Below are 13,616 nucleotides of genomic sequence, written 5' to 3'. Positions count from 1 at the left end.
AATGTTTGAGTTGAATATATGATTATTCAGAATCTATTATTCGATATCAATGGAGACTGATGCTTGTCCCTCATGATAGCGGGCTACATGAATGACAGTCGCAACGTTCAAACATCCGCAAACAGAACAGAATCTATGTACTCATAGTCATCTCCCTCTCCAACGCCAACAACTCCCCCAACGCCCCCATAAACTCCTCCCCCTTCTTCTCTCCCAGCGGCAACAACGGCCTTCTCGGATCCTTCCCATACCCATGCATCTTATTCAACACGTACTCTGCCACCCAGCAGTTAGCCACATCACCATTCTCACCCCCACTCACATCCCCCAATTAACTAGGAAGGATAACTTACTCATCCCCCTAACCCCCGCCGGCACCGCCGCGACATCTGCCCTCGACAACACACCCTGCAAGTTCTCCCGTTCCAGCACTTCCTCCTCACTCGGATTCGCCACGTTCAATAACTCCCAAAGTCTCATCGATGCTACAGGTGCAAAATTCGGAATTCCGCTCACCGTTCCGTGTCCGCCGGATTGCATCCAGGGGGTTAGGTCGGCGATTAGGCCGTCGAGGAGGAGGAAGGGGAAGGGGCGGGAGGAGTTGATGCTTGCGTTCGATTTGATGGTGGAAGTGAGGCGGATGAGTTTGGAGATGCTGCCGCCGCATCTAGGGAGAGTTAGTATTCGGTAATTAAGAAGGGAGGGGGTGGGGGGGCTAACGTGAGTTTTACTCCGCAGAGATTCGGGGATCGTTCCATGATGGATTGGATGGTGGAGGAGGACATGTCGAGGCCGCCGGCGTTGGAGGGGAAATTGTAGAGGAGAATTGGGATCTAGGGTTGGTTAGCGGGGTGAGAGGTGGAGGAGAGGAGCGGGGAGGGTACAGGGGATGCTTCGCAGATATCGACGTAGTATTGGATAATTTGGTTAGCGTCGGTGTTGAGGCTGGCGGCGTAGTATGCGGGCAGGATGACCATGCCGGCGTCACTGGAGTACTCAGTACTGAAGAAGTGAATGGACATTGGAGTGAAGAGTGGATGATACATACGCTCCTGCTGCTGCGGCTGCGCGGGCTAGGGATATGGTCTCGCGTGTGCTGAGCCCGCCTACCCCCGCGACAATGGGGGTTTCTTTCAGTCCGGCCTCGTCCAGCGTGGCGCGGATGAAACGAATTAAGTCGGTTCGTTCATCGAAGCTCTGTTGTGGTTAGATGTGTATGTGGAATTTGGCGCTTGGCGTACCAAGTGAACGGCTTCTCCCAAGGAGCCGGCACACACGGGAACTGTTGCGCGTTAGTACTGACAGTGACATGCAGGTCTCACATACCCATTCCCTTCATGGCAAGGTCTAACCATTAGCTAGATTCACTTAATGATGGCATGGTCATACTCAGCAAATGCTTCTGGTAGCTGCCATAGTCGAGTTCCTGATTCTCATCGAAAAAGGTAGGCAGCGGGGCATACACCCCGGGTTTCAGTATGCGTGTTCTTCCTTGGGCCATGGTGTGTCTCTTGGAACTGACAGTTGGCCACCTGAGGGATGTGATTGGGGTATTTCACTATCTCGGCGCGTCGGCTTATCGGCAAGATGCCGCCGGAGCCGATGTTTATCTGCATCCACGCGGCCTGCTATCAGATAAGCTCCACATTATCACCCGCGGGTTTGTTATCAGCCACGGGATGGACCAAATAATCTAAATATGCCCCAGGACCGGAGTTTCCAGTGTTCATGCACACCATCATGCACGACGAAAAGGTATGGCCACAATTGTCATGTGGGATCCCGCTGACAGCCCCAGGATCAGAAGGCGCCTTACACCGAGGAGGTCCCCGTTGACACGGGCACCATTGAATGCCACGATGATTTGCAGGTTGGTCTGCAGCGCAAGCTCAAGGTGTGTTCTGTCACTGCAATTGCCGAGAAATGCTTACTGACTATATAGCCACGTCACATGTAAGTTGCATGAACCGATGGCTGACTGGTCTAACTCGCTCTAGTCAGATGATTGCTCTTGGTGGCGTTATCGTAAGTATTGTACCCGTCAGAGCTTCCATTATTCTAACGTTGCTAGGGAACCGGTCTCTTCCTAGGTACGGCTAGCGATCTCGAGAATGGAGGTCCAGCCGGCCTGCTCATTGCTTACTGCCTTATGGCGTCATTACTATACGCCGTGATGGTATGTTCTAACTACCGTTGGAGGTAAGATACTGATAGCGTAGGTCGCTCTTGGAGAAATGGTCTCGCAGTTCCCCATACCTGGTGGTCAATTTGCACTGGCTGGTCGCTTTGTCTCACCCGAATTAGGGTTTGCTATGGGTGTGGTGTACGTGTACAACTATATCGTCGTTCTTCCGGCGGAAATCTCAGCCGCTGCGGTGCTTATCACGTACTGGACGCCTGCTGGACAGACGGACTCAACGTGTACCACTGGTATCTGTAACAATGCATTGTGGGTTGGTTTAATGCTTCTCGTTGTGGTATGTGTCTCTCTTCTGATAGATTGGTCTTCTGCTAATATATACTTAGTGGTTGATCAATGCGGGTGGTACCAAAATCTTCGGGGAGATGGAGTTTTGGTTTTGTTCGATCAAGGTATGCTTCAATCAATTTTTCACTGAATCTGGCTGACGGACCAGGTCATTACAATTATCGGCCTGATCATCACGGGCATCATTATCTCCGCCGGAGGAGGTCCGAATCACGAGGCCATCGGATTCAAGTTCTGGAATGAAACAGGAGGTTTCGTGCAATATGCTGGAATAGGTATGAACCCCGACAAAGGGGGGGCATTCCGCTTGCTGACAGCCACAGCTGGTGCCAAAGGGCGGTTTCTCGGTTTCTTTGCCGGTAAGTCCCAACTGGCGTTCCCATTTCTGAACTCCGCTCACGTCGGTAGTGCTTATCGATGCCGCCTTTGCGTTCATCGGAACGGAAATCACTGCCATTGCTGCTGCTGAGACTGCGTCTGTATGTAGTCATGCCCGTGATCTATGATTCAAACTGACCTTTGCAGCCTGCTAAGAACGTTCCTCGCGCTATTAAGAGTGTGTGGATCAGACTGGTGTTGTGTATGGATCCTGTCCCTTCATTTACCCTTCAAGTGCTGACTTTCGTAGTCTATATTTGCAGTGCCTTTCTGGTATGCCCAGCCCAACCTTCAATTGCCACATGTTGCTGATTGGTAACTAGGTCGGCATTCTCGTCTCCCCATCAGACCCATCCCTCAACCTTTCCTCTACCGCAGCCAAAAGTCCCTTCGTCATTGCCATCAAGGTACTTTCCCATCCTCACTTCCTTATCATCCCCACTAATCATCTAGAACGCCGGTATCAACGTCCTCCCCTCCATCATCAACGCCGCCCTCCTGACCAGCGCCTGGTCCGCCGGCTGCGCCGATCTCTTCGTTTCCTCAAGGGCATTGTACGGACTTGCCGCGCGCGGGCATGCGCCACGCCTCTTCCTCAAGACAAGAAAAGACGGACTGCCCTGGGTTTGCGTTGTGTTCTGTGGCTCATTCTCTTTGCTGTCCTTTATGGCTGCTAGCCAGGGCAAGGCGGGGACTGTTTTTGGTTACTGTAAGTCTTGTCCCATCTTGTACAGCAGGGTCATTTGTCTGACGAATGATAGTCTCCAATATGACCGCCATCTGCGGAATGATCTCGTGGTCCGGTATTCTCTGGACGAGCATTCGCTGGCACAAGGGTCTCAAAGTGCATGGCATTGATCGGAGTACGCTGCCGTATCGGGCGCCCTTGCAGCCCTATCTTTCTTATTGTATGTCTCCTCTCCTCTCTTTGACAAATGTCAGTCTAGCTAACAAGATGCACTAGACGGAATATGTATCTGCCTAATGGTAATTATCTTTGGTGGATTCACTGCATTCAGTAAGTCTTGCTATCCTTATCACCGACATCCGAACGCCACTGATACAAGGAATAGTCCACACCTTCGACGTCTCGTCATTTATAACGACCTACTTTCCCATTCTGTTATTCGCCGTGCTGTTCGTCGGATACAAAGTCAAGTATAAGGCTGGGATTATCCCGCTGGCTGAACTGGATTTTGCGACGGGCTGTTCGGCGGTTGTGGAGGTTGATGAGCAGGTGAGTTTATACTTTTTGCTGAATACAGGGTGGCATATTGACTAATTGTTGTATAGACTAAAGGGAAGAGTATGTGGCAGAAGATATCGGAGAGGATTTGAAGATACAATGATAAGCATAATGTTTTGGTACGGTACCATGGCTGGATCAAAGCAGTTGTTGGGTAGCTGTCTCCCATGAATAAATTAGAGTATTCAATGATAATATATCACAACGAGCCATGGTAGGTTTATTAAATCCAGTCAAATCCAAGCCCCGCATCGCACAACCTCCCCGACGTCCGGGATATCCAACCCTCTGGATCTCGATTATCTCTACACGGCTGCCCCGCAGCAAGCCTCCGAAGAGATCCATCTTCTGCCCCTGAAGCTGAAGAAGCCTCCCACGCGGCATCGCTATCGGGTAGACAAAAGTCCAGATCTGCTAGGGTTAAAAGCTCAGAGACACTACTCCCATCTCTGTGCGTCGACACACGACCATCTTTCTCTTCCCGCGAACATAAACGACAAATTTTATAAAGCGCCAAGCCGAAACGCTTTACCTCTTCCACACTGACCCAGATGAGGGCGATTGGGGCATCGGCGTCTTGCTGCGCGAGCATTGTGGGATAGGAGAACATGCCGCGTCGTCGACAGGTAGCTACCAGTGCGGTGAGGAGGTCGTATTGGGGGGCTGGGAGTTGGTAGCGGAGGTTGAGATCGAGAGTCATTTCATGCTTCGCGATCAGAAGAGCGAAGATAAGCTGTATGATGATACTTTGGTAGGTTGCCATGGGGCAGGAAGTATGGTTGTCATTACTGTCATCATTCCGTGTTGGTGTTGGTTCGGGGATATACCACTGATCCTGCGGGGAGGGCAATCAACGTTAGCAACGTAGCTGAAGGAAGAGAGAAGGATTTGATTGAGTCTGGTCAGACAGTCGGTATGCACGTACCCTCTGATCATGAATCGCAGACAGAAGTTTCCGGTGAAATGTCATCGCGGTATCCCGTGCCACTTGATCACCCCTGATCCACAGCCCCATCATTAGCATGGATTGGAGAAGGATGCATGGTTCTTTCTCGAGCTTGAAGGTTCCTCGGTGCAAAAAAGGCCAATTTGGATGGAATTCACGAAAGTATATATCGATAAAGTCCTGGGCAACCCATCGAGATGCGCCGGGCACATTGTTGAAAAGCGATTGGGTATCTGGCGATTTCCTTTCGTCGTGTTGATCCGTTATCTGGTGAGTTCGCGAGCAGGCCAGCTTTCGCTTCTGGCATGGATTGCATGGGGAACCCCCATCACAGCGTTCTTTTCGTGTATGGCAGGCCCGACAAGCCTGTTGCGCTCGGGATAACGGGAGCTCCCTCTCGGGATGATATTTGTAGACATGGCGGCGTAGGAGATCACTGGTCAACAGTCAGTGTTCGCAGGTTCGAAAAGTTAGATGCTCATCTCCGTACCTTCTGGCCAAGATACTGTCGCAGTGAGGACAAGAGAAGCGTTTTGCCTGACCGTGCTGTGCCGCGTGTCGGTTCAGGTGTTCTTTACGTTGATAGGTAGCCCTGCATCCGGGATATCTACAACAAAAAGAGGAGTAAGAAGGTCCGGCTTTCGAGCGTGGTGGCATGGCGGGTGTTGGTCCTTCTGGCTGTTACGAAGATGGATTGCAGTGGGAGGGAGGAGGGAGGCCGAGGTGGCAATCAGTTCTGCTCTTAGTAAGCCCGTCGCGTACCTCGGTCTGCCGGCATCCCACTTGGCTAAACTATATAGGAGGTTAGGGTGCAGTTAGGGCTTTACTACTCAGTCCAGCTCTTGCTAGTTCTGGCCCATACTTTGTTCGCTGTGTCGACTCTCGGCCAATTTGTGTTCCTGGCCCTACCAAAGCTTCGCCGACATGTCAATTCACGACCCCGAGCTGACTCGGAGCTATACGGCCGATGCAGAAGGCGCCACTGCCCCGACACTTCAACCCACTCTCTCCAAGCTGCCCAGCTTATTCCATCCACCAGACTATGAGGTCCACTGGGAACCGGAGGACCCCGAAAATCCTCGTCTTTGGCCGCTATGGTACAAAGGACTCGCTGTAGTCACAATGAGTCTCGGCGCGACAGTAGTCAGTCTGTTCAGCACTTTATACACGTCCGGAATCCCTGGCCTGGAAGAGGAGTTTCACATATCGAAGATTGTCGGCCTCTTTGGGGTCTTCACGTATCTTCTCGGTATGGCCATCGGGACTATTGTATTCGCCCCCTTGAGCGAAATCGTTGGTCGGCGACCGGTGTACCTGGTTTGCTTGAGCGTCTTTCTGCTTCTCATTCTTCCGAGCGCATTGTCCCGCAATATCGAGGCCATCCTGATTACCAGGTTCTTTGGAGGGCTGTTTGGTAGCGCGATCATGGGAAACTCTCCCGCGTCGGTGAACGATCTTGTTTCGGATCACCATCGCGCGTTGGCCCTTGGGATCTGGTCGATTGGACCGACCAATGGGCCGGTGTATGGTCCGATCATCGGCGGCTTTGTGTATGAGTATCTGGGCTGGCGGTGGACGAATTGGCTTGTCCTGATCATTGGCGGTGCAGTGCTCGCCCTGGTGTTTCTGATCCCAGAGACCTACGCGCCGGTCATCCTCCGCAGGCGAGCGGCCAAGATCCGGAAAGAAACAGCTGAGCCCAAGTGGTGGACGAGATACGATGGTGACGAGAACCTTTCCAACCGTTTGAAAACCGGTTTCAGTCGGCCATTCGTGATGCTCTTTACCGAGCCCATTTGGTAAGAATCCCCCATTGCCTTCCTGGATTTACTGTTGCGATTCACAGTTCTCGACTGAACATCCTGACTAACCCGCCACAGCATCTTCTGGGACAGCTACGTCGCGATTGTCTACGGCGGTCTCTATCTATGCTTCGTTGCCTACCCCATCGCCTTCCAAACCGAGCGAGGCTGGTCCCCAGGCATAGGGGGCCTCTCCTTTATCGGCATCGGCTGTGGAGTATTGATCACAATTGCATGCGAGCCGTTCTTCCGCATGCTCATCAACAGACACCGGAAGGACCCAGCCACCGGGGCTGTACCCCCGGAAGCAATGGCTAGCGTGGTGATTCTGGGCGCCACGCTTCTGACGATAGGTCAATTGTGGTTTGCTTGGACATGCACGCCAAACGTGCACTGGATCTTGCCCATCCTGGCGGGTGTCCCGTTTGGAGCCGGTACCGCCTGTGTCTTTATCTATGCTAGTAACTATCTTGCCCGCTCGTATGGGATCTATACGGCCTCGGCATTGGCAGGCAATATGTTCTTTCGCAGTATTCTCGGTGCCTGTCTTCCATTGGCGGGGCCTTCGATGTATGCCAAGTTAGGGCTGAACTGGGCTAATACGCTTCTCGGGTTGGTGGAAGCGGCGTGTATCTCCATCCCAGTGGTGTTCTATTTCTATGGTCATCGGATTCGGAAAGCGAGTCCGATGATTCAGGAGGTAGAGAAGATGCAGATGGGTGGCGGTGTCATGTAGCTTGACCAGGCACTTGCATGTCTCAAAGTATATTTAGTGAATGGAGCGCAAAGTTGGTCTGAGGAGAATTTCATAGTTGTACATCTTAGACCTATCACCTACACATTAAAAACAAGTCATCCTTAAAATGTTTCCGCGAATGGTAGTGTGACAGCAATATTGATAATATTGAGTGTGTGTTGCCTAGCTAACTACGTGAGAAGGAGGTGACTAGGTAGCTAAGTCTGAGATCATGTGATCTCCTTTCACACCCCTTATAAGCGAGGATGTAGTCAGCAATGTTATGTATAAAAAAAAGAAAACATAAGATTATTCATGTTTCTTAAATAGGAAGTAAAAGATATGTAAATATAAAAATATTAGATATAATTTTAGATATGATCCACCATACTGAGTTACTTGATAAAGCGGGAATAAATGAAATATTTAAATAACTTAGTAAGATTATCAGCTACTTATTTAGTTATATTAATATAAATAAATTTAATATTTTTTACGCGTATTTATAATATATAAAATACTATTTGATAGAGATGTATTTTATATGAACGTGGAACTCAGGATTCTTAGTCAGAGCAATAGTAGATTAATTATCTATATAAATAACTATAAAATAACTTATTAAAATAGATATAGCTTTAAAGCGCTAAATATCTAGTTTAGTAAACAGTAATTAAAGCTAGATTAACTCTTATATTACTACTACTTGCGTGATATACTTACTTTTAATTAAAAATAATATAATAATAATCTATTTTTTTAAATTTTATAAGATAGGCCCCCCAGCGAGTTAGAATATGTAACTAAAAATTAATATTATATTAAAAAAGTAAGAGCTAGCTTAATTAGTATTATAAAAGCTAACAAGGCTAGATTTACTCTAATAGTAAAAAAAACAGCAGTTAAAAGAATTAGTAAGATAATATTAAATAAGATTTATTATTTAAAGATATAATTTAGCAGGATTACTTATAAAGAATAATAGCTTACTTATTACATATGTAATATTAGAATATATATTAATTATAATCTAAATAAATATACTATTGCGTTCCTAATATATTTTAATATTATTAAAATCTATTATTCTATTATACTTTAATAAAGGATTCTTAGAGTTATATAGTATAAAAAAAGTCTTATAAATAAAGAAACTAAAGTACTTTAAATAATCTTGTATGTAGAGTGGCAATCGGCCAGGTCAGGTCAGGTTAATAGGAAAATTTATACCTTCCGTCAGGTTAACGGTCAGGTTAAGGAAATTTTTATATCTGGCCGTGGTATAGCTTAAAAAAGGACGGTTAACTGTTTTAACTGTTCTTGGCGCTAAGACCCACCCGCTATACCTATTTTAGCTATAATATAGTTAAGGTATACTTAGGTTAATTCCTGTCTATCCTAGCTATTTATACCGTCGTCTATAAATATATCAAAGTAAATATTTTTAACTTTTAAAGTTGACTAGATAAAAGAGAAAGATTATTTTCATCTTATTTTTATGGAATTAATCCAAGATCATCACTTATATTAATAAGAATTAATTTTTTAGATATAAGCTAGTCTTACAGAAAGAAACATTGGTAAAAATATATATTTATAACTTTATTTTAGCTATATATTTTTTATAGGATGTCTATATTGCAATAATAATAGACTAAAACCTATAAATCTCTTATAAAAATAATTCTTTATATTAATAATAGTTTATTTACTTCTTTTAAATATTTGAATTATTTTTTAAATATTTATTTTACATTAAAAACATTTTAATTTACTTATATTATAAGATTACGACCACTTATATTACCTTACTTATTTAATTTATTTAAAAACCTGTACTTCCCGGGAACTATAGAATATTAAAACTACTCTGTACTATGATAGTATATAAAATATAGATAAAATTTATAGAAAATTTCTACAAGACTTCTCTATATTTTTAAAAACTAAGTATTTATTATAAAATTTATATTTATTCTATCTTATAAATCCTGGTTATTTATTTTATAGAGAATATTCTACTTACTAAATATTTATTACAAAATCTTATTTATAGGTAAGATTCAATGGACACCTTCAGCTATATATAAAAATATAATAAATTAGATTTCTTTAAGAATATATCTTAGAAGAAAATAACACTATTTTTATAAAATTTTATCTCTATTTTTTTCCTCTCTATACTACTTGTATAAGTAGACTTAGTATTATAAATTAAATATAATTATTTAATTTATTTTTAAAAGATATTATTAAATCTTCTTTCTCTATATCCTAGATCTTTATAAATTAGAATAATTTATAAATAAAGATTAGTTTTTTAGTCTATACCTTTTCTCCCTCTTTAAATCTCAATTTTAAGTATATTATAAAGTATTAAAAGATTATTTTATATCTAGCCTTTCAAGAAAAGATTCCCATCTTCTATAAATAATAGTAGGTAATTTTTTTTAATTAAGTTTATATTCAAGTCTAGAAACTGCTATTTCACTTCAGTTAGAAAAAGATAGTAATAGTATAGACTAGCTTTTAAAAATATACATTATTTTTAGATAGAATTTTTTATATCTATTACACTATATACTTATATATTTTATAATATCTAGAGATTAATAATTTGGAGACTAGTTCTATAAGTTACTATTTTTATAAGAGCTATAAGAAATAAATATTTTTAAATATCTCTAAGTAAATAATTAGATAGATACTAGTTAAAAAATTTTTATAAATAAGTTTATATCTACTATATTTTCCACAGTATTTATCTTGAGATCTTACCTCTGGTTGGAATTCTAAGATTTATAATAAATCTATTTTTATTAATATTAAAAAATATCTCTAGACTTTTATAATTTATAATAAAAAGGAGTTCCTTGATCAAGTTCTATATTTTCTTATTATCTATTACTTACTATTTTAAACTATTAAGTATATTTAATTTAAATAGATAATTAATTTTACTACTTTAGTATCTTTTTAAAAGCCTAATATTTCCTATCGCGTGTAAATTAAAAATTATTTTCTAAAATTATTAGAAAAGATATATATTTATTTATTATTAAAGTTTCTAGATATAGGATGAATATTAATTACAGTTAATTACTAGACTAATCTAGATTAGAAAGTATTTCTTATTTTAACTAGATATTTCCTTATAAAAGAGATAGATTACTATAAGATTTTACTAGATTTTTAACTAGTATCTGGATCCCACACTAGTAAGAATCTAGTTAAGATTATCTTAGAAATTCTATAAAAATATAGACTTATCTATTAATTACTGGGTATGACTACTAATAATATAAGTAATAATAATATAATATTTAGTATTATTATATTATAACTCCAGGCTTAGCTCAGCTAGAATATCTATTTTTATAATATTTTAATAGACTCTAATCTTATAAAGATTATTTAAAATTAGTATTATATCTCTTACCTTGCTCATGTCATTCAGTTTTCTATAAATATTTTTTTTCTAAAACTTTATATTAAGACTGCAAATAATACTGTTGACTATATATAAAAAAATAATAATAGAAATTTAGAAACCTCTTCCAACATCTCTCAGATAATTAAGAAGATATATATTAGAATAATCTTCTATGGAGAGTTTCTATAAGACTTCTAGAAGACTTCTCTTTAAAAAATTTTTATAGAAGACTTCTACAGGATCTTATAAGAGCCTATTCTAATTTTTAAATATAAATTTAAAAAATTATATAATTTATAAATACTAGTTCTTAATACTGGGAGAAGTTCTAGCTTACTTAATAATTAAAATTTATTTTTATATATTACTTTCTTCTTGACTATAAAACTTGATAGAATTTAACTTATCTCATAATTTACTATATTATTAAATTATATCTAACTATTAAAAGCTTTATCCAGTACTAGAATTATAATAATATTAATTATTTTTATTCTACTTCAATTAAATAGAAGCAGTTAGAATATCTTTTTAAATTTTTATATTTATTTTTTCTTTTCACCTCCTATCTATTAGAAAATAGTGGGCTTATTATTTATAAAGTCTATAATATTTATAATAAACTCTTTAACTATCTTGATTAATTAATTAATTGACTAGTATGGAAGCGCGCATTCTAGAAAAAAAAGATTCTTTAGAATTTGGAGGATATATATTAAAAGTTTTAAAAATATTATTACTATATTTATTAAATTAAAGACTATATTTATATAATTACAACTATTCTTAACCTAATATCTAAGTTTAAAAAATTTAAAAAAGATACTTGGTTTAATAATAATATTAACTAGTATTTTAAATATTAAATTATCTTTAAAAAAATATTCTATTTTTACTATTAGTAAAATCTTATTATTAATATATTATTTACTGTCTCCAGCACACTCTCAGATCTAAATAAAACTTTTTATAATATTTTAAAGTGTTAAAAGATCTCACTTTCTATAGTAACTTTTAAAGAACTTAAAACTTATCTTAATATTAAAGATATATAGGTAATCTAGATTTTTAAAATAATACTAATCTTCTTTTAGAAATTATAGGATATTCTAATATCCTTATTTATTAGAAATCCCATTAAGATTAGTTTCTGATTTTCTATTATATAGCTAGAGACTTTCTAATAGTCGTAACTAATAGTATCAGTGTTAAATATCTCTTTAATAATTCTTAAAATATCTATTATTATTACCGGAGCTATCTATACTCTAAGATTATTAAAATACTTATACTCCAGATATATACTGATTACTTTACTATAAATAAGAAGTATTAGAATATTTTTAATAATATTACTCTAGATTTTATTATATTCACAGCCAGGGATTAAGAGGATAATAAGTCTATAATAATCTTTTATATTAGTAAGAATAAGAATATAGATAACCTTAAAGATGATCTAGAGAATAGATTATTATTAGAAATAAAAAATCTAGTTTTATTTTAATTTACTAATATTATACGAATCCAGGTACAGATATGTACTTGAATCTTATAATCTTTATACTATTATAACTACTAATCTGGATAATATAAGAAATAATTTAGATAATATTTAAATCTTCCATATTAATAGTCTAGCCTGAATAGATATTTATATTATCTATATTTTTAGTATTATTTGTAGAAGCTTTTTATAAAACTTACTAGATTACTCACTAGCCAGGAAATCCACAAAAGATTATTAATTAATAATTAATCAATATATTATTTTATTCTGAGAATACTGTAATTAAAAGTATATTATATTAAATAAATTATTATTATAAAAGCTCTGTATAAATTACTAATTAACTTATAGTTATTAATCTACCTAGATTACCTAATCTTCCTGACTTGTGATTAAGAATGGTTAAAGTAATTACTTAATCTTAATCTAACCTTAACTATATGGTTAAGAGGATCTTTATATCTTAACCTGACCGCTAGGTTACGGTCAGGTTACGGTTAAGGTATAACAGTCAGGTATAACCACTCTACTTGTATGTATAATTTCTATAAAAAATAAATATTTTTATTTACTTATATAATATTAATATCTAAGAAACAAATACAGAGGCTGTTATTAGTAAACTTAATAAATTTAATAAATAATATTTTAAAAGTATTAACTACAGTGCTGTCTAGCACGAGTAAAAAAATATTATTAATATAAATAAATATAAAAAGATTCTTTCCTATAAACACGGAGTGATCTGCATATAAACACTTAAAATTATTAATTATTAAAAAATTATAAAATATATTATACTACTCGCGTAATACTTATTTTAAGCTAGATAATGACTTAAAAAATTTATTATATATATTATTTTTCTAGAAGCTATCCAGCAACTTAATATATATTAATTTACGTAATTTAATATTAAAAAAGGCTGTAATAATATCAAGATAATATAAAATCTAATAAAATTTAATAGCTAGAGTAATAAAAGTCTTAAAGCTAATACTCTTAATAATAATTATATATATTTCTTTAATTTAATAGTCTTTACTAGTATACTGCTAGAAGCCTTTAATAACAAGA

At 38.4% G+C, this 13,616-nt stretch overlaps 4 protein-coding genes across 4 annotated transcripts; 2 read left to right on the top strand and 2 right to left on the bottom strand.

The window, feature by feature from the left end:
* Positions 1-133: 133 nt before the first annotated feature.
* On the bottom strand, positions 134-1,501 carry BO80DRAFT_495300 (dihydrodipicolinate synthase family protein; the record flags this gene model as incomplete). The annotated part of the gene is made up of 8 exons (XM_025723935.1): positions 134-276; positions 354-667; positions 721-833; positions 885-987; positions 1,049-1,197; positions 1,242-1,282; positions 1,327-1,347; positions 1,390-1,501. 8 exons carry the CDS (start codon positions 1,499-1,501, stop codon positions 134-136), a joined length of 996 nt encoding a protein of 331 aa, XP_025573063.1.
* Positions 1,502-1,587: 86 nt separating this feature from the next.
* BO80DRAFT_447100 (putative arginine permease) lies at positions 1,588-4,204 on the top strand (the record flags this gene model as incomplete). Its single annotated transcript, XM_025721585.1, has 19 exons — positions 1,588-1,660; positions 1,709-1,755; positions 1,799-1,894; positions 1,943-1,953; positions 1,998-2,025; positions 2,072-2,176; positions 2,220-2,477; positions 2,527-2,592; positions 2,637-2,763; positions 2,812-2,847; positions 2,897-2,967; positions 3,014-3,068; positions 3,117-3,139; positions 3,190-3,273; positions 3,320-3,575; positions 3,628-3,774; positions 3,831-3,884; positions 3,940-4,103; positions 4,160-4,204. 19 exons carry the CDS (start codon positions 1,588-1,590, stop codon positions 4,202-4,204), a joined length of 1,746 nt encoding a protein of 581 aa, XP_025573062.1.
* A 70-nt stretch (positions 4,205-4,274) lies between these two features.
* Positions 4,275-5,737, bottom strand: BO80DRAFT_427096 (Zn(II)2Cys6 transcription factor). Its single transcript, XM_025719920.1, has 3 exons — positions 5,549-5,737; positions 5,038-5,494; positions 4,275-4,947 (listed from the first exon to the last, which is right to left on the bottom strand). Exons 1-3 carry the CDS (start codon positions 5,713-5,715, stop codon positions 4,336-4,338), a joined length of 1,236 nt encoding a protein of 411 aa, XP_025573061.1. The 5' UTR covers positions 5,716-5,737; the 3' UTR covers positions 4,275-4,335.
* Positions 5,738-5,982: 245 nt separating this feature from the next.
* On the top strand, positions 5,983-7,596 carry BO80DRAFT_457069 (MFS transporter; the record flags this gene model as incomplete). The annotated part of the gene is made up of 2 exons (XM_025722210.1): positions 5,983-6,857; positions 6,939-7,596. 2 exons carry the CDS (start codon positions 5,983-5,985, stop codon positions 7,594-7,596), a joined length of 1,533 nt encoding a protein of 510 aa, XP_025573060.1.
* Between the last annotated feature and the right edge of the window lie 6,020 nt (positions 7,597-13,616).

Source organism: Aspergillus ibericus (genome assembly GCF_003184845.1).
Source record: "Aspergillus ibericus CBS 121593 unplaced genomic scaffold BO80scaffold_33, whole genome shotgun sequence".
Taxonomy (NCBI): domain Eukaryota; kingdom Fungi; phylum Ascomycota; class Eurotiomycetes; order Eurotiales; family Aspergillaceae; genus Aspergillus; species Aspergillus ibericus.
This window is presented reverse-complemented; position numbering and strand designations above follow the sequence as displayed.

What these genes read in the sequence shown, in the direction of transcription:
- BO80DRAFT_427096 (XM_025719920.1), bottom strand. Translation starts at nt 5,715, where the DNA reads ATGCCACCACGCTCGAAAGCCGGACCTTCTTACTCCTCTTTTTGTTGT. An exon ending in GACAGTATCTTGGCCAGAAG is followed by an intron (nt 5,495 to 5,548) that starts GTACGGAGATGA and finishes ACTGTTGACCAG; the next exon opens with TGATCTCCTACGCCGCCATG. An exon ending in CTGCGATTCATGATCAGAGG is followed by an intron (nt 4,948 to 5,037) that starts GTACGTGCATAC and finishes CCCTCCCCGCAG; the next exon opens with GATCAGTGGTATATCCCCGA.